At 38.7% G+C, this 24,879-nt stretch overlaps 1 protein-coding gene across 5 annotated transcripts in view; it reads left to right on the forward strand.

Annotated features, from left to right (window-relative positions):
- smurf1 (SMAD specific E3 ubiquitin protein ligase 1) overlaps positions 1–24,879 on the forward strand; it is a 129,097-nt gene that overhangs the window by 49,679 nt on the left and 54,539 nt on the right. For 3 of the 5 annotated variants that reach the window (XM_043711256.2, XM_043711257.2, XM_043711258.2), the window contains exons 3-4: positions 13,545–13,653; positions 18,326–18,459. In XM_043711256.2, coding sequence (XP_043567191.1) covers positions 13,545–13,653; positions 18,326–18,459 — 243 coding nt within the window. The remainder of the gene's footprint in view (positions 1–13,544; positions 13,654–18,325; positions 18,460–24,879) is intronic. The other 2 variants (XM_043711259.2, XM_087997952.1) reach the window with 1 other exon arrangement.

The following is a 24,879-nucleotide window of genomic DNA, read 5'->3' on the forward strand; positions in this document are numbered from 1 at the left end:
TTGCATTTTGTATTCTATAATTTGTGAAGATAAAGAGTAGAGGACTGACTCCTCAATTCTGACATATTTGGGTCCCATTTCATTACATTTAATTGGATTATGAGATTGTTGGATATGTGGGCTGACAAGTGCCTGGTGATGGGCTTCATCATTCAGTCTCAAAAGAATGGCTGTTGAGATAATGGATGCATTGGTTTTAATTTTCCAAAATTCTGGGATAGTTCCATTAGATTTTAAGAGAGTAAATTTAGTTCCTTTTCAAAAATGGAGGAAGATAGGACGCAGGAAACTACAAGTCACTTAGATTAATATCTGTCATTAGGAAAACATTATAAGCTATTATTGAGATTATAGCAGGACACATAGATGAGTTCAAGGTAATTGGGCCGAATCAACATGGTTTTGTTAAAGAGACTCAAGTTTAACCAATCTCTTTGAGTTCTTTGTTCTAGAGAAAGGGGAGCTTGTGGATGTATTGTTATTAGATTTCCAGAATATAGAATATGTCACGTCTAAGGATGTTGTGGAAAATAAAAGCTTATTATATAGGTAGTAGCTTATGGGCATGGATAGAAGATTGTCTGGCTAACAGGAAGCAGAGAGTAAGCATTTGTTTTTAGTTTGGCAAGATGTCACAAATATCAGTGCTGGGACCTCAACTATTTACAACTTATATAAATAACCTGAATAAAGGAAGAGGAGAAATAGTTGCCAAATTTGCCAAAGCCACACAACTATGTTGGAAAGTTACATTGTGGAGGATATTAGGTGGCTCCAAAATGATATAAGTTGGTTAAATGAGTAGGCATAGATATGAAAAATGGAAGATAAAGTGGGAAAACATGAAGTTTTTCATTTTGACAAGAAGGATTTAAAAAGCACATTATCTACCCGGTGAGAGATTGCAGAGCTGAGTTGTGAAGTTTCCTCTTGCATGAATATAAAAGGTTAGTATGCAAGTAAAGCAAATATTTAGGAAAGCTAATAGAATGTTATTTAGAGAAAGGGAATTGAGTGCAGAATGCTTCAATTACATAGGACATTGGTGAGGTCACATCTGAAGTACTTTATACATTGTCACCTTCTTTAAAGGAGTGCTGTAAACTGTTCAGAGACTGTTTACCAGGCTAATATCTGGAATGAGCGGGTTGTCTTATGAGGAAAGATTCGACAGGCTCCACTTGTAACCATGTGTTAAGAAGAGCAGGAGGTGATTTAAAACACGCAAGACGGTGAGGAGACTTGACAACAGCTGAAGAGAGCATATTTCCTCTTTTAGCAGAATGGAGAACTGGGGGGGGGGGGTCACCCATTTAAAACAGAGATTAACAGAATTTAATCTCTTGAGAGTCATAGGTCTGAGGAATTCTCTTGCTGTGAAAGAAGCAGAGTCCTTGGATATTTTTAAGACAGTAGTAGATAATTGTTAAGCAAGAGAGTGAATGGTTGCCAAGAGTAGACAGAAATGCAAAGGTTACAATCAGATCTTATTAAATGGAGGATCAGGCTCGAGGAGCTGAATGATTTACACCTGCTCTTTATTAATTTATTCATATGTGTGTCCTTATAGCCAGAAATAATCGCACAAAAGGAGCGGTTAGCAAACTTTCCTGGATTCAGTTAAAAATCACACAACACCAGGTAATAGTCCAACAGGTTTAATTGGAAGCACACTAGCTTTCGGAGTGGACTATAACCTGGTGTTGTGTGATGTTTAACTTTGTACACCCCAGTCCAACACCGACATCTCCAAATCTTTGCTGTTTTCAGTATACTTGGCTATTGGTCTTACATTCACAACAATTGATGGTTGCAAACTTGTACTCCAAAGCTGGGATATTTTTCAAGGTAAGGTGCAGATCTGCATGTTTGGTAGGGAGACTTCAACTGTTGTGTTGAAAGAGGCAAGAGTAATGAGAATTGACATGCTTCAGGCAGAGGAGTTTCCTCTTCTGCAATCAAGGGTTATAGGAGCTGGTAAGGAAGATACTCTCTGGCATGAGGAAATGTACCAAGCTAAGATTGCCTCCAGCTGACATCTTAAATTTTGTCCATAGCTATTATTACATAAGCATCAAGTCCAAACATGGTGCAGCACCCACAAGGACCATGGACCATAGTAAATTCTGATATGTTGAATGGCAAAACTTCCATAATTTTTATGCTACAGACTGAACATAGCTGGCATGGAAAAATATTTTAAAACACTCTGGACTGCTGTATGCTATGCTCCAAGTTAAAATCTTCATGTTGTGCAACCATGCATTCAAAGCAGATAGAATGAAGGCTGGCCCCTGGGGTGCCACTTAAGTTAAATCATGTGCTGAAAGCTTGCATAGTTTCTGTTTTTAAAAGTGAAGTTTATACACAATTAGTGTGTGATTGCACAATGGTAGTGGTCCTTCAAATGGCCTGATCCACAATGAGAAGACAGCTGAAGACATCATTAGAATGGTGACCTGAAAGCATGTGGCCAAGGGAGAGCTTGACCTGAAAGGCAAGTATTCTTCAAAGTTTTACACTCCCTTAACTTTCAAATTCGTTCATCCAATGATGGATCCAGGAGCAGCATGATACTCACTGTATTGCCTTTACTACTGGGTTCAGGACTGTATTTAAATTACATTATCTTCATCACCTGTTTCTCTTTACATTGGCCTCCAAAGATGTTGTGCCTGTCACTGAGGCATGGAGCAAGCCAGTGCTTCACATGAACACCCGTGAAGCATTTCTGACCACACAGGAACCAGCTCAGATACATTCCACAGGATAATCAGAAAACTCAAATGAGGAAGAGATTGTTGATGGAGGAGCAACAACATGAAAATTGACTTGACTAATGCTGTGTAATATGGGATCCATAGATCTGTATCTTACTGAGGCAATAAATGTCGGAGACCTTTAATTAAAAAATAAAATAAGCACTACGTAAAGTTTTTTGAGAATGTTAGCGATTCTTGAATAGTATGTACAAAAATTGGTAAATTCAGTTATGTCATGTATGAAAATATAGCATGTTTGTAATCTACCAGGCAGCTGATGGTAATTTGTCTGCAGAAAAACTCCTGAGGATAGTTGTTCAAAACAAAGATGTAGTTTTCCTTGTTAAAGATGTTACTGTGGCTATGAAATCATAAGAGATTACGTATTTTTTATTTTTGGGACTATAACCTGAAATGGAAATTGGACTTCTCTAAATGGAATACAAGGAAAGTTTTTACCCTGAAAATCAAGTGCTGCATATATTGTTGAGCTGTGCAATGGAGCTGCTTTTTGAAGCAGTAGAGGGAGAATTCGACATTTAGCACGGAGTGTCTTTTGAACTCAGGATGTTCTTCATGAAACAGCCTTCTGATTGGTTGAGCTGCAAAGTGGTTAAAAAGCTTTGTGTTCCACAGTAGCAGCAGAGGAGAAAAACCTAAGATCAATAGCTGAGACTACTGACGCTCTCTCTCACTCCCCCCTCCCTCTCACTCCATGTGAAAGAAATACAGAAACCCAAGAAAACTTAAAATAAATAAATCTAACAACAAAAGATCTTGTCCAACTGGTCAACCATTGAATCAAAGAACAACTTGCACCCTACAGGCAACAGCGTGCCATCATTACTAAAATTGAAAGGAATGTAGGAAAAGTTGAAGCACTTCTGTTCTGAATAGAAGTAGAGACATTAATTGGCGGTCTGCATAATGTGATTTATTTTTGACAAATAGTGCACAACAATGCTGTCGCTAATGTAGCAAAAACACAGATGATAGCATTAATCCTGCACAGGCAGAGTACGTAGTTCATAGTGCCGGTGCGTTCTGAGAACCACATATCTGTTCATGCTGCTTTTATCACTTGTGTCGGGTTACGGTGCCCACCAGTGTCCTCCATTTCTATATTTTTCTTTACCTCTTTCTGCTCAAGGCTGAAGTTTCTTTGAGGAGATTGAAAGGTAAGAGGACAATCAATTAAAATGTTGGTTTGGACTTGAAATGCTAACTCTTATTTCTCTCCACAGATGCTGCCAGCAATTTCTGTTTTTGTTTGTAATGTATTCCTGTATATTTGTGATGACTTCCAATTTGTTGAATTGATTCTAGGATCCAGGGATTTTTGAAAATTCATAACCATTGCATCGACTATCTCTTTATGAACCATAAAAAGTCAGCCACTAAATCCTGGGGATTTGTTGGCTTTTAGTCCCATCAGATTTCTCCAATACTTTTTAAAATCTATATTAAGTATTATCTTTCTCACTCTTATTAGTTCTTGACATCATCCACTTCTGGTATTTAACGTGCATCTTTTAATGTGCAGGCAGAGAAAAAATATTTTGTTAACATTACTGCTGCTTCCTCATTCCCCATAATAATTTCTCCTTTCTATACCTCTTGATGGACGAGCATTGCGTATCTCCTTTTCATATATTTGTGAAGTCTTTGGAATGTTTTCATACTCCTGCTTTGTTTACTCTCAATTTTCGGAGCAAGTTTTTACTCATCCTTATGCTGTTTTTTAAGAGCACTTCTAATCCTCAGGCTTAATACCATCTTTCTGTAACCTTTTGAAAGATGCTTTTAATCTAATACTAACCTTAACTTCTCTACTAAACCACAGATGGATCTTTCTTGGTAAGTTTGTATAGTTTAGTGAAATGTATATTATTGGATATCATGAATCATGAGTTTTAATGTCTTTTGTTGTCTTTATCGTATCTTTTAGTCTGTTTACTCTTTGTCAGCTTTTTCTTCATGCCTATATAGTTGGCTTTAAGTTTAAGATTCTTGTTTTGGACTGGAGTATGCTACTGTCAAACTTAAGATGGAATTCAATTATTATGATCATCCTTTTTCAAAGGACCTTTTTATTATGCAGTGACTAGGTACAGCTTTTTCATTGTACAATACTAGATTCAATTCTATAAAATATTCTTGTAAAAAGCTGGTGAAAGTATTTTGTAAATGCATCTTTTGGCCTATCTTTGACAATTTGATTACTCTAGCCTACATAAAGATGAAAATTCTGTTTGTTTATTAGATTGTTTTTACTACAAACTCCAATTATTTATTGCTTAATACTTTGTCCAACCATTTTCAAGGAACCTATAACAATAGCTGGTGCTATTGGGGTGGGTTTAAACTAGCTCAGCAGGCAGACGGGAACCTGTGGTGTAGTTGCAGTGCAGAGGGGGATGAGAGTAGGGAGGATAGGGACAGGATTTCAGGGTCACAGGAATGTGCTGGCAGACAGCAAGCTGGTTTGAAGTTTGTCTAATTCAATGCCAGAAGTATCTGAAATAAGGTAGGTGAGCTTGCAGCATGGATAGGTACCTGGGACTTCGATGTTGTGGCCATTTCGGAGAGATGGATAGAGCAGGGTGAGGAATGGATGTTGCAGGTTTCATTAAGAACAAGCAAAGCAGTACAGGAGGGGGAGGTGTGGCCTTGTTAGTCAAGGATAGTATAATGGTGGCTGAAAGAACTTTTGACAAGGACTTGTCTACTGACATAGTGTGATCTGAGGTTAGAAACGGGAGAGGAGAGGTCACAATGCTTGGAGTTTTTTTATAGCCTCCGCAGAGTTCCAGGGAGGTAGAAGAAAGGATTGGCAAAATTATTCTGGATAGGAGTGAAAGGAACAGGGTGGTCATTATGGGGGCCTTTAACTTCCCCAACATTGACTGGAAATGCTAAAACTCTAGTACGTTGGATGGATCAGTTTTTGTCCAATGTTTAAAGGAGGGTTTCCTGATGCAGTATGTCGAAGGGCTGACAAGAGGGGAGGCCACACTGGATCTGGTGCTTGGTAATGAACCAGGCCAGGTTTTTGATTTAGTTGTAGGTGAGCACTTTGGAGAGAATGACCATAAATCAGTTACGTTTAGTTTAGTGATGGAAAGGGATAGGTACATGCCACACATCAAGAGTTACCGATGGGGCTAGGACAATTATAATGCGATTAGGCAAGAATTAGGATGCATAGAACGGGGTAGCAAAATGCGGGGGATGCAGACAATGGAAATGTGGAGCTGATTTAAAGAACAGATATTGCATGTCCTTGATAGGTATGTCCTTGATAGATATGTCCCTGTCAGGCAGGGAGGAAGCGATAAGGTAAGGGAATTGTGGTTTACTACAGAAATTGCATCTCTTGTTAAGCAGAAGAAGAAGGCTTATGTGTTGATGAGGCAAGATGGTTCAGATGAGGTGATTGAGTGTTACAGATCAGCTAGGAAGGCTTTAAAGAGAGAATTAAGAGCAAAGAGAGGACACAAGCAGTCTTTAGCAAATAGAATAAAAGAGAATCCTAAAGCTTTCTATAGGTATGTGAGGAATAAGAGGATGACTAGGGTAGGAATAGGGCCAGTCAAAGACAGAAGTGGGAAGTTGAAGGTGGACCTTGTGGAGATCGGAGAGGTGCTAAATGAACATTTCTCATCGGTTTTCACTCAGGAAAAGGAGAATATTGTAGAGTGTAGAAGAGAAGAGAAGACGAGATATTAGACTAGAAAGGATCGAGGTTAGTTACAAACAGGTGTTATCAATTCGAGAAGGAGTGAAAGTAGACCAGTCCCCTGGGCTGGATGGGATCTATCTGAGGATTCTCTGGGAAGCTAGGGAGGAGATAGCTGAGCCTTTTGCTTTGATATTTGAGTCATCATTGTCTACAGGTTTAGTACTAGAGGGCTGGAGGATTGCAAATGTTGTGTCCATGTTCAAGAAGGGCAGTAGAGATGACCCAGGTAGTTATAGACCAGTGAGCCTTACTTCTCTTGTAGGAAAGGTTTTGGAAAGGATTATAAGAAATGAGTTTTATAATCATCTAGCAAGCAACAATTTTGTCAAGGGCAGGTCATGTCTCACAAACTTCATTGAGTTTTTTGAGAAGATGACCAAGCATGTAGATGAAGGTAGGGCAGTTGACGCGGTATACATGTACTTCAGTAAAGCCTTTTATAAGGTTCCACATGGTAGGCTGTTGGAGAAAATGCAGAAGTATGGGGTTGAGGGTAAGATAGCAGTTTGGATTAGAAACTGGCTTTCTAAAAGAAAGCAGCGAGTGGTGGTTAATGGAAAATATTCAGCCTGGAGCCCAGTTACTATTGGTGTGGCACAAGGATCTGTTTTGGAACCACCACTGTTTGTCATTTTTATAAATGACTTAGGCGCAGGCATAGGTGGATGGATTAGTAAATTTTCAGATGACACTAAAGTCGGTGGAGTAGTGGACAGTTTGGAAGAATGTTACAGATTGCAGGGGGACTTCGATAAACTGCAGGATTGGGCTGAGAGGTGGCAAATGGAGTTCAATGCAGCTAAATGTGAGGTGATGTACTTTGAGAAGAATAACATGAAGGCAGAGTACCGGGTTAATGGAAAGATTCTTGGTAGTGTGGATGTGCAGAGGGATTTTGGAGTCCATGTACATAGATCCTTAAAAGTTGCCACCCAGGTTGAGAAGGTATACAGTGCGTTAGTTTTCATTTGTAGAGGGATTGAGTTCCGGGGCCGCAATATTGTGCTACAACTACACAAAACACTGTTGTGGCCACACTGATTATTGTGTACAGTTCTGTATGCCATATTTCGGGAAGGATGTGGAAGCATTGGAAAAGGTGTAGAGGAGAATTTATGAGACTGTTGCCCGGGTCTGGAGGTAAGGTCTCATGAGGAAGGCTGAGAGACTTGGGCCTTTTCTCATTGCAAAGAAGAAGGCTAAGAGGGGATTTGATAGAGATATACAAGATGATCAGAGAATTAGATAGAGTAGACAGTGAAAATGTTTTTCCTAGGATGGTGACGTCAGCTTGTATGAGGGGGCATAACTACAAATTGAGGGGTGATAGATTTAAGACACATGTCAGAGGCAGGTTCTTTACTCAGAGGGTGGAATGCCCTACTTGCCAATGTAGTAAACTCAGACACATTAGGGAGATTTAAACAATCCTTAGATAAGCACATGGATGATGATGGGATAGCGTAGGGGGATGAGCTGAGAATAGTTCACGGGTTGGTGCAACATCGAGGGCCGAAGGGCCTGTTCTGTGCTGTATTGTTCTATGTCTCTATGTAATTTCCATTAGTATTTTCTAACCCAAGACATTTCTAATCTGTATTCCGTGATTTTGTTTGCTGAACTTTGGAGTCAAGTTCCTTTCTCACTTATGTCCATGTGCTCTTTACTATCCAAGTTACTTCTCTTGTTCCATTTTGCCTTTTCTTAAAATTGTGTTTCCTTTATCGCATGTAACCACATCACTGTAATGGCATTTAGATCTAAACCGTATATTTCTGTTGTGAGTTCATCAATTTGATTACAGATTATTTGCATATTTAGATAAAGAACATTCAGTTTTAGTTACTTTTATTAGTTTCAAAGATTAGATTAGATTAGATTAGACTGCCTACAGCATGGAAACAGGCCCTTTAGCCCACCAAGTCCACACTGACCCTCCAAAACAGTAACCCACCCAGACCCATTCCCCTATCCTATATTAACCCCTGACTAATGCACCAAAAACTTTGGGCAATTTAGCATGGCAGTTCACCTGACATGCACATCTTTCGATTGTGGGAGGAAACCAGAGCACCTGGAGGAAACCCACGCAAACACGGGGAGAATGTGCAAACTCCACACAGATTGTTGCCTGAGGCAGGAATCGAACCCGGGTCCCTGGTTCTATGAGGCAGCAGTGCTAACCACTGTGCCACCCTAAAGGTTTTGCAAAGACCTCGTACTGATGCACAATCACGGTTAAACTCCCTGTCCCTTCCTATCTCACTCTGCTTGTCTTTAGTCAAATTGCTATACTGCTCTATTGCCTTAATATTTCTCTTTCAGATTTTTAGATATTGCTTCACCTTCCAGCCCATCCTCGCGTTAAGTCCTGGACACAGCTCTCTTAGTTATATAATTCGCCTGGACGTTGAGCCCAGCCTGTTGAAATGGAACTCATCTTAACCGAACGATACCCTCTTTTCCCAATGTTGATGCCAGTAGCCAATGAGTTGAAGACACTTCATCCCACAGCTCTTTTCAGCCAAGCTTTTAATTCTCTGATCTACTAGACATATTTCAGTTAGTATACAAACCAAATAACAATCCAGATCTTGGGACTTCGCTGTTGTGGCTATTTCTTAGACGGGGTAGAGCAAAGTCAGGAATGGATGTTGCAGGTTCCAGGGTTTAGATCTTTCATTAAGATCAGGGAAGGTGATTAAAAAAGGGGGAGGTATGGCTTTGTTAGTCAAGGACGGTATAAATGTGGCTGAAAAAATTTTCACGAGGACTCGTCTATTGAGGTGGTGTGGGCTGAGGTTAGAAACAGGAAAGGAGAGGTCACACTGCGGGGAGTTTTTTTATAGGCCTCCACAAAGTTCCATGGATGTGGAGGAAAGGATTGGCAAATCGATTCTGGGCAGGAGTGAAAGGAACAGGGTGGTCATTATGGGGTCTTCAACTTCCCCAACATTGACTGGAAATGCTATAACTGTATGTCGATGGATCTGTTTTTGTCCAATGTATGCAATTCCTGACACAGTATGTCAAAGGGTTGACAAGAGGGGAGGCCTCACTAGATCTGGTACTTGGTAATGAACCAGGCCAGGTGTTTGATTTAGTAGTGATAGGTGAGCACTTTGGAGAGAGTGACCATAATTTGGTTACATTTAGTTTAGTGATGGAAAGGGATAGGTAAGTGCCACAAGGCAAGAGTTATAGATGGGGCAAGGACAATTATAATGCGATTAGGCAAGTCTTAGGAGACATAGAATGGGCAGCAAAATGCAGGGGATAGGGTCAATTAAAATGTAGAGCTGGTTTAAAGAACAGATATTGCGTGTTTTTGATAGGTATGTCCCTATCAGGCAGGAAGGAAACAATAAGGTAAGGGAACCATGGTTTACTTAAGAAATTGTATCTCTTGTTAAGTGGAAGAGGGAGGCTTATGTGACATTGACACAAGATGGTTCCGAGTAACTCGGAAGGATTTAAAGAGAGAGTTAAGAAGAGCAAGGAGCTGACATGAGCAGAGTTTAGCAGGCAGAATAAAGGAGAACCCTAAAGCTTTCTATTGGTATATGAGGAATAAAAGGATGACTAGAGTAGGAATAAGGCCTGTCAAAGACTGAAGTGGGAAGTTGTGGAGATCAAAGAGGTGCTAAATGTATATTTCTCATTTGTTTTCCCTCAGGGAAAGGAGAATATTGTAGAGGAAAAGACAGAGAAATGGGCTATTAGACTTGACAGGATTGAGGTTAGTAAGGAGGAGGTGATATCAATTCGAGAAGGTGTGAAAGTAGATAATCCCCTGGGCCTAATGGGACTTTTCCAGGAATTCACTGGGAAGTTGGGAGGAGATGGCCGAACCTTTGGCCTTGACTTTCGAGTCATCATTGTCTACAGCTTTAGTACCAGAGGATATAAGGATTGCAAATGTTGTGCCCTTCTTCAAGAAGAGCAGTAGAGATGACCCAGGTAATTATAGACCAGTGAGCCTTACATTTGTTGTAGGAAGAGTTTTGGAAAGGATTATAAGAGATAGGATTTATAATCATCTAGCAAGCAATAATTTGATTGGAAGTAGTCAACATGGATTCATCAAGGGCAGGTCGTGTCTCACAAACCTCGTTGAGTTTTTTGAGAAGGTGACCAAACATGTGGATGAGGATTGGACAGTTGACGTGGTATACATGGACTTCAGTAAAGCCTTTGATAAGGTTCCACATGGTAGACTATTGGAGAAAATGTGGAGGCATGGGATTGAAGGTGATTTAGCAGTTTGGATTAGAAAAGGCTTTCTGTAATAAGGCAACGAGTGGTGGTTGATGGAAAATATTCAGCCTGGAGTCCAGTTATTAGTGGTGTGCTACAACAATCTATTTTGTGTCCATTACTGTTTGTCATTTTTATGAACTACTTGGGCACAGGCATAAGTGGATGGGTTAGTAAGTTTACAGATGACACTAAAGTCGATGGAGTGTGGGAAAATGTTGCAGGTTGCAGGGAGACTTGGATAAACTGCAGAATTGGCAAATGGAGTCCAATACAGATAAATGTGAGGTGATTCACTTTGGGAAGAATATAGCAGGAAGGCAGAATACTGGGTCAGTGGAAAGATTCTTTGTCGTGTGGATGTACAGAGGGATCTTGGTATCCATGTACATAGATCCTGAAAGTTGCCACCCAAGTTGATAGTGCTGTTAAGAAGGCATACGGTGTGTTAGGTTTTATTGGTAGAGGGATTGAGTTCCAGAGCCGTGATGTCATGCTGCAACTGTACCAAAAGCTAATGTGGCCTCACCTGGAGTACTGTGTACAGTTTTGGTCACCCCATTACAGGAAGGATGTGGAAGCATTGGAAAAGGAGCAGAGGGCATTTACCAGGATGTTGTCTGGACTGTAGCGAAAGTCTTATGAGGAAACGCTGAGAGACTTGGGTCTGTTCTCATTGGAGAGAAGAAGGCTAAGAGGGGATTTAACAGAGACATACAAGATGATCAGGGGATTAGATAGATTGGACAGTGAGAGTATTTTTCCTAGGATGATGATGTCTGCTTGTACGAGGGGGCATAGCTGCAAGTTGAGAGGTGATAGATTTAAGACAGATGTCAGAGAATAGTAAGGGCGTGTAATGCCCTGCCTGGCAATGTAGTTAACTTGGCTACATTGGGGGCTTCAAACAGTCCTTGGATCAGCATGTGGATGATGATGGGTTAGTGTAGGGTGATGGGCTTAGATTAGCTCACAGGTCAGCGCAATATCGAGGGCTGAAGGCCTGTTCGGCGATGTATTGTTCTATGTTCTGTATTCTATTACATCTTGAGTATCTGTGTTTTAAACTAATTCTGCATCTTTATCCACTCCCAGCAAACATTGTCCCCAGTTTGGCCAATGTTGTTGGTTCCTGTGTGGACCACACCAATTAAATTTTCCCTCTCCTGAAACAAGATTGTCTTCAGTCACAAAGTGGCATCAGGCAAGAACACAATCTTTGGAACTCTCAGTCACAGCTTCAGAAAATAATGTCTAACTCCCTGATGATAATGCTCTCCATCACTATCATTTGTTTTTCATTTTTCCCCCTTGAATAAGTTCCTCGACCATAAAGCAGCAATCCTAGTTTTCTTGCAGATGTACAGTGAATTTTGTATCTGATTTTCAAAGTTGAGAACTAAGGTTTTTATGTGCTGGATCTCCGTAACTCAGCATAATTCAGTTATTTCTTTCTGTCTCTGATTTTACTTTGTCTAAGGAAAGTAAACATCAAGCAACTTCCCTGTTCTATCTTATGCTGCAATGTATGAATTCGACTCCAACTCAGCAACCCTGAGCTAATGTTGCTCAGCTACAGATTTTTTTTGTAGATTTTGTTGTCCAAGATTGGAATGCTATTCCCAAACTCCCATGTGTTGCCATTATAGCATACCACCCCGCCCTACAACGTTTATCTAACTTTAGTTATTGATCTGACTAGTTATCATTTATTAATTTAGTTAATCCCAGTTATTAATTTAGTAAAAAGATAAAAAATTTCAGTCTTCCAGCTTGCAGACAGAGGACCTTTCACCTACCATTGGAGGTAAACTAAACAGAATGATACTTAACCTCTCTGCACAAATTCTCCAGCTTTATTCCCACTATGTGGTATCAAGCACTATCTACTTATACAGAAACTTTTGACTCACACCTAAATTAGAGTGGCTTCCTGCTACAATAATTAACACTTATTCTGGCAATTTCTTTCTAGCTTATTAACTACCACAAACAATTTCTATTCATTAGAATCTTAACTAGCATGCAGTTTTAAAGTTCTAAATTACATTCCAAGCATTGATCTAGACAGACGTCTGATTTACACCATGTTCTTGAATTTTTAGATTTTGTTTTGCAAAACATTTTGTTCGTTGATAGCACTGTGCTTCATACTCAGGCAATTCATAGAGTTTAGTTATCATGCTTCACCAAAATGTAGACAATAAAGAAATATTTCTGAAGACTTGTGTCTTAAGATCAAGTGAGTGGCAAATGCAGTTCCCATTGTACCCATTTTCTGAACAAAACTAAAACAAACAGGAAAACCATGAAATTTTGGTTTGGAACTAATGGGTAAGGGCCAATGTAGGTTTGTCAAGAACTGGAAACTTTGTCTCTGGGTGTACATGCTTAGGCATGTTACCAAATAAGTTCAGGGGAAGCTAATTTTGGACTGTTGAACTCGGTACATTTGAACACAGCACTTTGTTGATTTACTCAATTCACTGTCCTTGCAGAATGTATCACAGAATCATCCCTTGCATGTTTTCAATCTATACACAAAGGATTGTAGTGAAGTTTCTGTACCTATGCCATGAACAATATTTTGAATTTAATTTGGAGACTAATAGAAACTGAAGTGTAATCAAATTTTTTTTGTGTATGGTTATGATCCATGGGGACTTTAGAGTTTCATGTATGTATGTTGGTCAGAATGCAGTTTCCAATTATTTGAAGTGTTGCCGCATTATTAGCAGTTTATTTGTTATAAAAAAGAATATTTCTGTTTATACCTTGAATAGGATTACCTGACCCATTTGCCAAAATTATTGTCGATGGCTCTGGACAGTGTCATTCAACAGACACAGTAAAAAACACGCTTGATCCAAAATGGAACCAACACTATGACTTGTGAGTGCAGTTTCTATTTTTGGAGTTGCTTATAATTCTTGGGGCTTGTTCATTATGCTTTAAATTATTTTTATTGCATAATGTACTTATTTTAAAAGCAGCATAATTTCAAAAAGTGTACCAGTGCTTGTATTAGAATTTTAATGCTCCTCATCTACACAAAATAGTAAATTAATTTACGTAGAAATACTTGATTCAGAATGTAATGAGTTATTTGTATTTGGAAAGGTGTCAATGGAGAGGGACTGTTATTTGTAATAGGTGATTCATACAACAGGACATAATCTGGGTTCACATGTACTTATTTTCATCTTATTTTAATTTTTAGTTGGATATTTTCACAATATAGGATATGATTACTTTGTATGAATAAACTTTCTGATCCAGAAAGATCAGTCTAGACTCCTACTCCTGCTGTTGCATCTACCTCCATCATAAAAACATTAAAAGTCAAGCTTAATGCTTCCTTACTTAACATTTGGTTGCCTTGTGCTGTAGGAAAGTTGTTCAGGAACAGCAATAGCTTATGCTATGTAGCATCTTTACAATGAAATATCCCTTGGGACATAAAATCCAAGGAGATTAGTGTAGATGACCAAAAGCTTTGTCAAAGAGATTGATTTTTAAGGATTGCCCAAAAGCAGGAAAGCAAGATATAAAGGGTGAGGAAAGGTTTAAAAAGCTGAATAATGCTGACACCTTTGTGAAATCATGAGACGGTGAATTTCACAAGCTTATCTTATTGCCTGACTTTTGTGTTCTATAGACTAGTTAACAAAATCTTTGTTATACAGTAATCGAATTGAGAGAAATAACAAACTAAATGTGTACTAAATCTAAATTAGATGTACTAAATCTAAATTAGATGCCTTAAACATGTGCTGGGTAAATAATTCTGACAATTTGCAAAAATGTTGAGGCTTAATGAGATCTATCATTAAGACGTATTGACTTAACTTCAGATTTTTGCATGCTAATAATAGATAAATGTATATGATACTTTGGATGTTACAATCGCAAATTGAAACTTGGCAGAAAGAAAGTGGATTGCTTAAGGTCTTGCGTCATTGAAGATGATTAACATGCTTAGTGTAGAACAATTAGCTGTGAATCAATGTCTGATCTACATTTTTGCTTAAAAATATTTTTAACTAATGCAGTGATCATTAATTTACTATTCTAAAGATCATAATAAATTCACATTCCGTCTTCAATGATCAGCTAGTTCATTTTTAATCATTGATTCATTCCAATTGTTGCCATGGCCCAACTCTGAACCAGCCAGCAACATCATTAAAGTGTTAGCATCTGAGTGTGAGAGAACAATAAACTGTTCTCATTTGTTTAAAAAAGAAACTGAGTCTTGGGATGCAATGGTAGTGTTCCTACCTCTGGGTCAGAAGGTCCAGGTTCACATCCCACCTCAGGATTTGATAATAATGGAAGTGTGTCGTAATGCATTCAATAAAGTTGATATTTAAAAATACCATTTCTGAAGCTTGCTGTCAGAAGAAGGGAATGATTTTGTATGGCTTGATTTTTGTCATTACTAGTCACATGCATTAAAATGTCTGGTGATGGTGCAACTAGATGTATACATAAATTTCACATAAAAATAGTCACTATCTGTGGGAAAATGGACTTTTATTTTAAATTGGTTATATTTATATGCAACTAGACTGTCTTGGTGTCATAGAATCATTGATATAGCACAGAGGTGGCAATTTGGCCTTTTGTGTCTGTGCCATCTCCCTGAAGAATTGTTAAATTGATTTTGCTCCCTGTTCTTTCCCCATAATCCTGAAAAAATTTTTCCTTTAAGTATTCCCTTTTAAAAATTATCATTGACTCTGCTACCATTGATCTTTCAAGTCACTATATTTAAAATCATTATAACTCACTGTATGATTTTCTTTTCTTCATATCACCTCTGGCTCTTTTACCCATTACCTTAAAGTTGTATTCTTTACTTACCCATCTGCCACTGGATACAGAATAAAGTAAATGAAACTATCAGAGTCTTTCATGATTTTGAATAGCACTATCAGCTTTCCTCTTGACCTTCTACACTTCAATAAAACAACCTCAATTTCTCTAGTCTCTCTACACAGCTCAAATCCTTGACCTCTGGTACCATTCTAGTCTATTTCCTGTGCTCTTTCTCAAAGATTTAACATCCTTCATAAAGTGTGGTTCTCAGAAATAACTACAGTACTCTTAATGAGGCCTAACTAATGTTTTATAAAGTCACTACAACCTTCTTGCTTTTGTACAATATCCCTCCATTTATAAAGCCAAAGATCTTGATATTTTAACAGCCTCTTTGAACTTGATCTACTAGCTGAACACTTGTTTTTGCACATATATCCCCTCTAACAATGTGCCATTTAGTCTACATTGCCTAATTCACATTTAAAATTAATTTACCATATGGCTGTACATTTCATGAGTCTGTTACTATTCTCACTGTTTCCAAATTTGTCATCTACATACTTTGAAACAATTGTACATTTATCCAGGTTTCAATATATGTCAAAAAGATCATTTGTATTCTCATCGACCACTGGGAGTTATCTGTGCACACAATCCTCAGGTCTGAAAAGCAACTACCTGTATTCACAACTGCTCTCTGCTTCTTATCACTTCGACAGTTTTATTTTCCAAGCCCCCCACTTAATCCCATGAATTAGAAATGCTAATCTTGATTCTCTGTCTGTGTGATATTAAAAATCAGCTCTGTGTACTGTATACAGCAAAGGAGCCTTGATGATATCTCCTTCTATGACTGAGACCAGAACTAACTTTGGCCTAGTTACTCCAGTATAGCTCCAATACTAGAAACTTGTCCAAGTATGTCCTGTTCGCAAAATTCATGACAGTCCAATCTGGCTAAGTAAGAGTGACCTCAAGGTATCCAGCAACCCTTATAACATTGAGGACAGTGAAAATTAAATAAATTTTTCCACTGATTAAAGTCACATCTAGCATAAAGGAAGATGCATGTGGTTGTTGGGTCAGTCATCTCAGCGACAAGACATTGTTGTAAAGTTCCTCTGGTAGTGTCCTTGGCCCAAATATTTTCAGCTGCTTGGTCAATGATCTTTCCTGTTATAAGGTTAGTATTTGGGATATTCACTAATGATTGCATGGCATTTCATGCTTGCAGTTTCTCATTTTGAAACAGTCTGTGCACACAGGCAGCAAGACCTGGGCATCATTCAGATTTGGGATGCTTGGTGGCAAATAATGTTCCCATCACAAAAATGCAAGACTATTTCCAAAGAGAAAATTTAACCACCTCCCTTAGATGTTTAATGGCATTACAGTCAGTAAATTCCCTATTGTTAACAACTTAGGAGTTATCAGAATCAGAATATGGATCAACCACATCAATACAGTGTTACATGAGGTCAAAGGCTTTAAATTTTGCAATAACTCACCTGACTTCCTAAAGCCTGCCAAGGCACAAGTTACAAATGTGTTGAAATTCTACTTGCCTGGAAGAACACTGCTCCAACTTGACTCCATAATCCCTAAATCATTCAGGAAGTCATGACCCATTGTAATAATGAAAGTAATGCCAATCTAAACATTTAACTCCCTGCACCATTAAAGCTCAGACAGTAGTGTATACAATCTACAGAATTCACTTCAGTAACCTTTTAAGGAACCTTTTAACAGCAGCTTCAAAACCTGCAACCTTTACTACAGAGAAGTGCAAGTGCAGCAGACATATGGGAACACTACCGCCTCCAGGCTCCCACTAGATCACACAGCATTCTGACTTAAAACTATATTGCTGTTGGTTCACCATTATTGAATCAAAATTCTGAAATTCCCTTTGAAGCAGCACAATGGATGTACCTACATCAGATGGACTGCAGTGATTCAAAGAGGTGATTCTACAACAACACCTCAAGACCAGTTATGGATGGCCAATAAATGCTGACCTTGATATGATGCTCACATTCAGTGAACGAACAGAAAATAAACTTCTTTCTAGTTCTTCCATTTTACTACAGTTTGCTTGTGAATTTATGCTTTCTATGCTTCCCAGTGCTGGTGGCCCATAGCATGCAGTCAACATTATAACACTTATACAGTTTCTTAATTCTAAATAGCTGCGATTTTTTTTTTTCTGATTTCTTCAGTGCATGATCCTAGTTTACTCCTTGACCAGTATCTTTGATCAATCCTATCACCTTTTTCCCTTTTTATATATATTTTATGAAAACATTGTACCCAGAAATATTGTGTCCATTTCTCCTTTTTTTTTAAACCATGTCTCCGTTGTTGTTATGATATCATAGCTCTTCTGTAGCTACTTATTTTTTTCAGCTCCCCAAAACTTACTTACCTTGCTCCCATGCGTTTACATGTATGCACACCAAATTTATTCCAGTATAACTTGCATTTCCCCAAATGGGTCCATTCTCTTTCTGATGCAACGTTTTTTTCAACTGCTGTCTGTTTCTGTCAGTTCTACTTTACCCTGGTTTTCCTTCCGATGCTAATTAGTTTCAATTATTCCCCAAAGCACTAGTTAATATGTAAACGAAAATAAATCTGAGAAATGGGAAACACATTAATAGAGGTCTTCAGGAATTTTCAGCATCTTAAATTGTTTGTGGCGATGCTTTTGTTTTCATACTCATAACTTCTTCCTTTACAGGTACATTGGAAAAGCAGATTCAATTACTATAAGCATATGGAATCACAAGAAAATACATAAGAAACAGGGAGCTGGCTTCCTGGGCTGTGTTCGGCTGCTATCAAATGCCATCAGTAGGCTAAAGGACACTGGCTGTATGTAGTCTGTCTCTTGATCATTTCTTTGGCAGTAGAACTAATGTATAACCAAGGATTAAATAATGAACTGTTTGAGTTATAATTTCCAAGTTTTTTCTGGAACTCTGAATAGCCTGGTACAGATGGAATAAATGTCTCTTGATTCTGGATGAATATGATGGATTGGGATCATATTGTGGAGGGGAGAATAGAGAAAGGGTGTTTGCATCTCCTTATTAGAAGTCTGTCAGGTATTGGAAAGTGGCATTGGACTTTTCTCCTTTGTTTTCTGAAGATAACCCACTTTGTGTTGGACTTTCTTTGGAAGAGAAAGTTGGTTCTGTTTAAAATCAATTACAGACATGCATTAATGTAGTACCATCAATAACATTAGAATTTCCAAAACCCTTCACAGCCAATGAAATGTCTTTTAGTCTCTGGTTACTTGCAAAATGGATAAAAGTGGCAGTCAGTTTATGGACAGAAGATCCTGTAAACAGCAATAAGTTAAGTAACTAAATAACCTGTTGTTTGTTGATAAAGATTGAGGCCTAAATAATGGGTAGGAATCTAGGTGAACCCTTTGTTCCTCAAAGTGCCAAGACAAGAAGGACAAGAGCACCTTTAACTGGGCAGTACACTTCTAACATTGCGCTGGAGTGTCTGCCTAGGTTAAATGTTAAAGATTTTGGAGTGGGACTGCATTGATTACGTTTTTACACAAAAGGCATCTGAATGGGTATATGAATAGGAAGGGTTTAGAGAGACATGGGCCAAGTGCTGGCAAAAGGAGCTATTTTGATTTAGGATATCTGATCAGCATGGACGAGTTGGACTGAAGGGTCTCTGCTATGCATCTCTGTGAATCCAAGAAAACTTTATTTGGGAATAGCTAGTAGTTAGGAGGGATTTATTCGGTTTGTTCATAGTTTATTTAATTTGTTCATTGTTTGAGTTAGATAACTAAATTATCACTTGTTGATTTTAAAGTGAGTGTCAGGGATTTATTATATTTAACCACTAAGAGTTGCTGAAAGAAGCTTACACCACTTTTCACACTCTTTTTACAGATTGTAGGATGAGATGCTTCTCTTTGCGTGTTTAATTCACAGAGGGGGTCAGCCTTCACTTTATAAAACATGCAACAGGTTAACCTACTTGACGTTAAGCAAAGCACAATTTATTCAGACTCTATAGTTAAAATACAACCAAAGAAAGAGGAATTTAGAATAACTTAACTCACTTGGAAAACTTAACAGAATAGTAGATGCAGTAACTATTACTAATGAACTGTTCCAAGATAGTAACATCCCATAAACACACCCATTGGGGAAAAATGGCATATTCAGTAACTCAGCAGCAGAGAGAAACCCCAACTACTAGCTTCCACTTGTGGGAGTCCAGAATGAGAGGGCACAGGTTTAGAGTGAGAGGATGGGCAGTCAGACTCCTAATTGTTTTTGGAAATAAAGGTTTAAAAAGAGTGAATTCCTTTGGGATTTCAAATGATTTGGGTAATTACTTGAATAGGAAAGGTTTGGAGGGTTATGAGCCTGGAGCAGGCAGATGGGACTAGTTCAGTTTGGGGTTATGTTTGGGATGGAACTGGGTGGACCGAAGGGTCTGTTTCCGTTATTTAGGACTCTACGACTCAACAACTCTATGACTCAACCAAGGCTGATACCTGCTCACACTTCTGTACAGATTGGAACAACATCTTGTAAGAGTCTCAGATTTTGGGTGACACTAGCAAGGCTGTATTTATTACTTATATCCAAGTTGTATTGAGAAAGTGATGGCAAGTTCTTTGAACCATTGTAATCTGAAAAGTAAGAAATTCTTCAAAATTGCCCACCAATGCTGAATGTTGAAGTCAGGATGCAGTATGACTTCAACGGGCATTTGGGACTGGCCTTTTTCCAACACTGCTCCTCTTCTGTATGGAGACACAAAATTTATGCTCTCTCCATACATTCGCGCACAATCATATTCCCTAAATTTAAGTCTAAATTGTTGATATCAATCGCAAAAACCAAGGGCTTAGTACTGACCCCTCCATAGCCTTCCAGTCATAAGTGCATCATTAACTCAAACCTTTCACTTTCTGCCATTGAACCAGTTTTGAACCCAACCTGCCACTTATGTTTAGATCTGAAGAGTTTTTAATTTCCTAACTGGTCTATCCTGTGGAGTCTTGTTGAAAACTGTGCTAAGATCCATGTAGACTACAACAAATGAGCTTTATTTGACAACTGTCCTTGCTATCTCCTTAAAAAAAAACAGTGAAATTAATTTTAAAAAACTTACTTTAACAAGTCCAAGCTACTGTCCTTGATTAATTTTTCTTTCCAAATGAGGATTTATACTGTCCTTAAGAATTTTTCGATTGTTTTGTACGCTGATTGACTGCATAGACTGGTTGACCTGTAATTAGACAACCTGTCCCTTTTTAAATAACGGTTCAATGTTGCAGTCCTCCAGTATTATTCCTGTAGCCAGACTGAAATGGAAAATGATGATCGGAGCCTATACTATTTCATCTCTCGCTTCTCTTAGCAGTCTGTGAAACATTTCATCTGCACTTGGTAATCTATCCATGTTCAAAGATGCTAAACACCTAATATTTTCTTTCATGATGTTTCTATCACACAATATTTCAAACTCCCTTTTCCTCAACTACAATTTCTACATGGGTTTTCCTCTTTTGTGAGGACTGATGCAAAGTATTGATAAAGACGCTCTGAAGAGCATTCCGCCCAGACCAACCCCTTTACCTCTCTAACCTTGCATTTCTCATGGCTAATCCCTCTAGCCTGCACATCCCTGGATACTATGGGGCAATTTAGCAGGGTCAATCTACATCTTTGCACTGTGGGAGGAAATCCACGCAGACTTAGGAAGAATGTGCAAGTTCTATACACCCTAAGGCTGAGTCCCTGGTGCTGTGAGGCAGCAGTGCTAACTATTGAGCCACCATGTCACCCCATGTCAGTTGTTTCCTTACCCGGTATCGTGATATCTGCCTGCCTCAGTGAATGATTGTAGCACAGAAGGTGTTAATTTGGCCTGTCACGTTTCTGCTGAGTATGAGTCACCTATCCCACTCCAAATCTTTACAACATTTATTTTCTTAAGATAGTGTCCCAATTCTTTTTTAAAAGAGCTATGATTGAATTAGCTTCTACCATACCATCTGGCCATGTATTCCAGATCCTAATCTAGGCCATTCTTTTTGAATGGAAAGAGCAGTGTTCTTGGGTCTGAACCTTAGACTATTATTTCTCCAGTTCAAAATTCAGCTGTTCACAACTGCTCAAGCTTTCATATTTGTAGACCCATTATTCCTTTTATTTTGTGAGTTTTAACTTTGCTGTTGAACCTATTTTGAAACACTTTATCAAACACCTTTTGGTAGTTCATTTGCCCCACAGTGACCTCATTACCCTCATCAACCTTCTGGTACCTCATCAGTAAGTTTGCTCACTGAGCTGGAAGGTTTGTTTTCAGACTTTTCATCACCATACTAGCTAACATCATCAGTGAGCCTAAATGACACACACAGACCAAATGCTTAACTACAGAAGCAATCATCCCAACATCCACAAACGAAGCTGCATCAGGACATTATTTCAACAGACCACAATACATTGCAGCACCCAGGAACTATGAGCAGCAGAAGAAAAATACCTGCACAGCATATTTAAGAAGAATGGGTACCCAATCAACAACAAACTCAAACAAGCAGACACAACTTGCCTTAGCCACATTACCATACATCAAAGACATCTCTGAAATGACTTCCAGACCACTCGGACCCCTTGGCCTCATGGTAGCCCACAAACCTACCTAAACACTTAAACAGCAGCTGATGAACCTAAAGGACCCTATATAAACAACCAGCAAAAATGAATGTCATTTACAAAATACTATGCAAGGTCTGTAACAAACACTACATCGGACAGACAGGCAGAAAAGTAACCACCAGCTAGCCACCAACTAGCCACAAAAAGACATGGCTAGTATCCTTACATACAGACAAAGAAGGTTATCACTACAACTGAGACGACACATGCATCCTAGGACAAGCTAAACAGAGACACAGACAGGAATTACCAGAGCCTGGCATTCTAATCAAAACTCCATCAATAAACACATTGATTTAGACCTCATCTACCATCCTCTTGAGAAAAAAGAACCGGATTTATCCCACCCACCTTAAGAGACCAAGACACTTAAATAGAATGCGGGGCGTAACACCAGCGCTTCACCGGAAGCTCACTGATGACGTTACCTAGTATGGTGATGAAACGTCTGAAAACAAGCCTTCCAGCTAAGCAAGCAAGCTTACAACCTGAACCTTTTGAACGTATTCATATGAAGCACTCTGTGAGATTCCTTGCTATCTGGCGTTCTTCTTAAACAGTTCCCCTCACTCAATTTCCTTTAAATTTGATAAAGCTCACTGAACCTTGCCTTTAAAGGTTCACCTACTACTGAAAAAGTAACACTAATACTTTACCTCCTCCAGCAAAATTACAAAGTTTGATTTCTTGTCTGTTGTCTGCTTCCTGCTTCCTCACATGCTGTGCTACTTTCAGATATTGTCTTGCCAACTCATCCACTCTATTTAATCCTTCCCTAAAATTTGTCACAGAATCCAAATGTGTGGTCTCTGAACTCTGACTCACCAATTTGTTCTTAATTAATTTCAGTGGTCCTCTCACCTCATGCCCAAAAACTGATCGAAGTGAACTGAATTTAATTGATAGTAATGTGAAAATACCTGAGCTTTTTTACTTCTCTTTCCCTGTCATGGGCTTCCTTTTTAGCCTGTGTAAACTATCATTACTATCTTTAATGAGATCTTGTTTTCCCTTATCACCTGAGGATTTCTCTTTTCCCTAATTTCTATCCCCCTCAGATTGCAATTGATGTCGGAAGCCAAATGTTGATTTATGAACCAATTCATAATTATCTGCCATTTCCACTCTAACCTCGTAGTTTTAACTCTCTGCTCTTCTCCAGGAAGTGAATTTTGTACTCCCGAACAATCGTCTCTCTAAGAGTGTCGTATATATGATCTATTTTCAATGCCCTTATCTACCTATCAAAATGACTTTATTTGATCCTTTCAAGCTCCAAGTATGTTTGACCAGGTTCACTCCTTAGATTCTTAAAACTTTGTCAGTAGGCTTCTGGTACTGGCTCATATGCACTTAAGATGGCTTTTTTCACCTCATCATACTCCTCAGATACCTCCTCTGATAGTAATGCGAATATCACACTAGCTCTACCTACCAACTTTGTTTGGATTAACAATACTCATATGGTCACCAGCCATTTCATTTGTTTAGCCATTTTCTCAAATGAAATGAAAATGTCTTCTATAACCTTCTCATCAAACTTGGGCAAACTCTGAATATATTTAAACAGATCCTCACCAAGCCTTTGGCTATGATGGGATTGCTCTACAGCATTGTCCTCATCACTACTCTTAGCATTCATGTCTATCGCTGCCATTTTAAATTGACTTTGAGTTCTCAGTTCCAACCTCTTTCTTCTTTTAATCGTAATTCAAACTGTTTGATTTCCTTTTTATGTACAAGCTGCTTCATTTTCAACTGAATTTTGGCATTCTTAGCAATTGTGCAGCATTTATAATTGCCACAATTGTCTCCCCTTTTTCTCTCAGACACAGGCAACCCCAATTCCAGCTTGTTTGCCAATTCCAAAAGCCTTGTCTTCCTCACTTTCAGTAAAACTCCCAAAGTCACTTCTTCCACCCCCAGGAAACTGTTAGTGATCGAAAGAGCCATTATTACATAAGGCACTTCCTGTTTAAACCAACCAAATGAAACGCCCAAAATAAAAATTACCATTACAAGCCACTCACTGCCTTCATGTCCAATTATCCTAAATCCAACCGAGAATTAGAGATTTTAATCCCAACATACACCCCCAAAATACACCTCTGAAAGCCCTAGTTTCGTTCACACTCCCTCTATGCCACTTAAACCTAAACCTAAACTACTGAGCTATCATTTCAAGAGCAATGATATACTGTTTCTTAATGGTAGAGACTGCACGGATGGAGAGAAGCTGTTTTAAGTAATCTGAGTGAGTTACTGCAGTGTGTCCTGAAGATTGTACAAACCACAGCCATAATTTGCCAATAATGGATGTTCATCCAGCAGTGGTGCCACTGATCAAGTGAACTGCGTTGTCTTGGTTGGTGATGAACCTCTTGAGTGTTATGTCTACAGCAATCCAGGATGAGTGGTTGGCGATCCTTCACAGTCCTGGCTTGAAATTTGTATTTGGAGGAGAAGTTTTGAGAGAGTCAGGAGATGAACTATTCATTGCAGAGTCCTCAGCCACTGTTATGGTCATGGAGCCATACTGTGATATGACTAGTCCAATCCAATTCTCATTGAATCA

The sequence above is a fragment of the Chiloscyllium plagiosum genome, unplaced genomic scaffold (genome assembly GCF_037043375.1).
Source record: "Chiloscyllium plagiosum isolate Xiang-an unplaced genomic scaffold, Cpla_swu_hap1 HiC_scaffold_20, whole genome shotgun sequence".
Lineage (NCBI taxonomy): Eukaryota > Metazoa > Chordata > Chondrichthyes > Orectolobiformes > Hemiscylliidae > Chiloscyllium > Chiloscyllium plagiosum.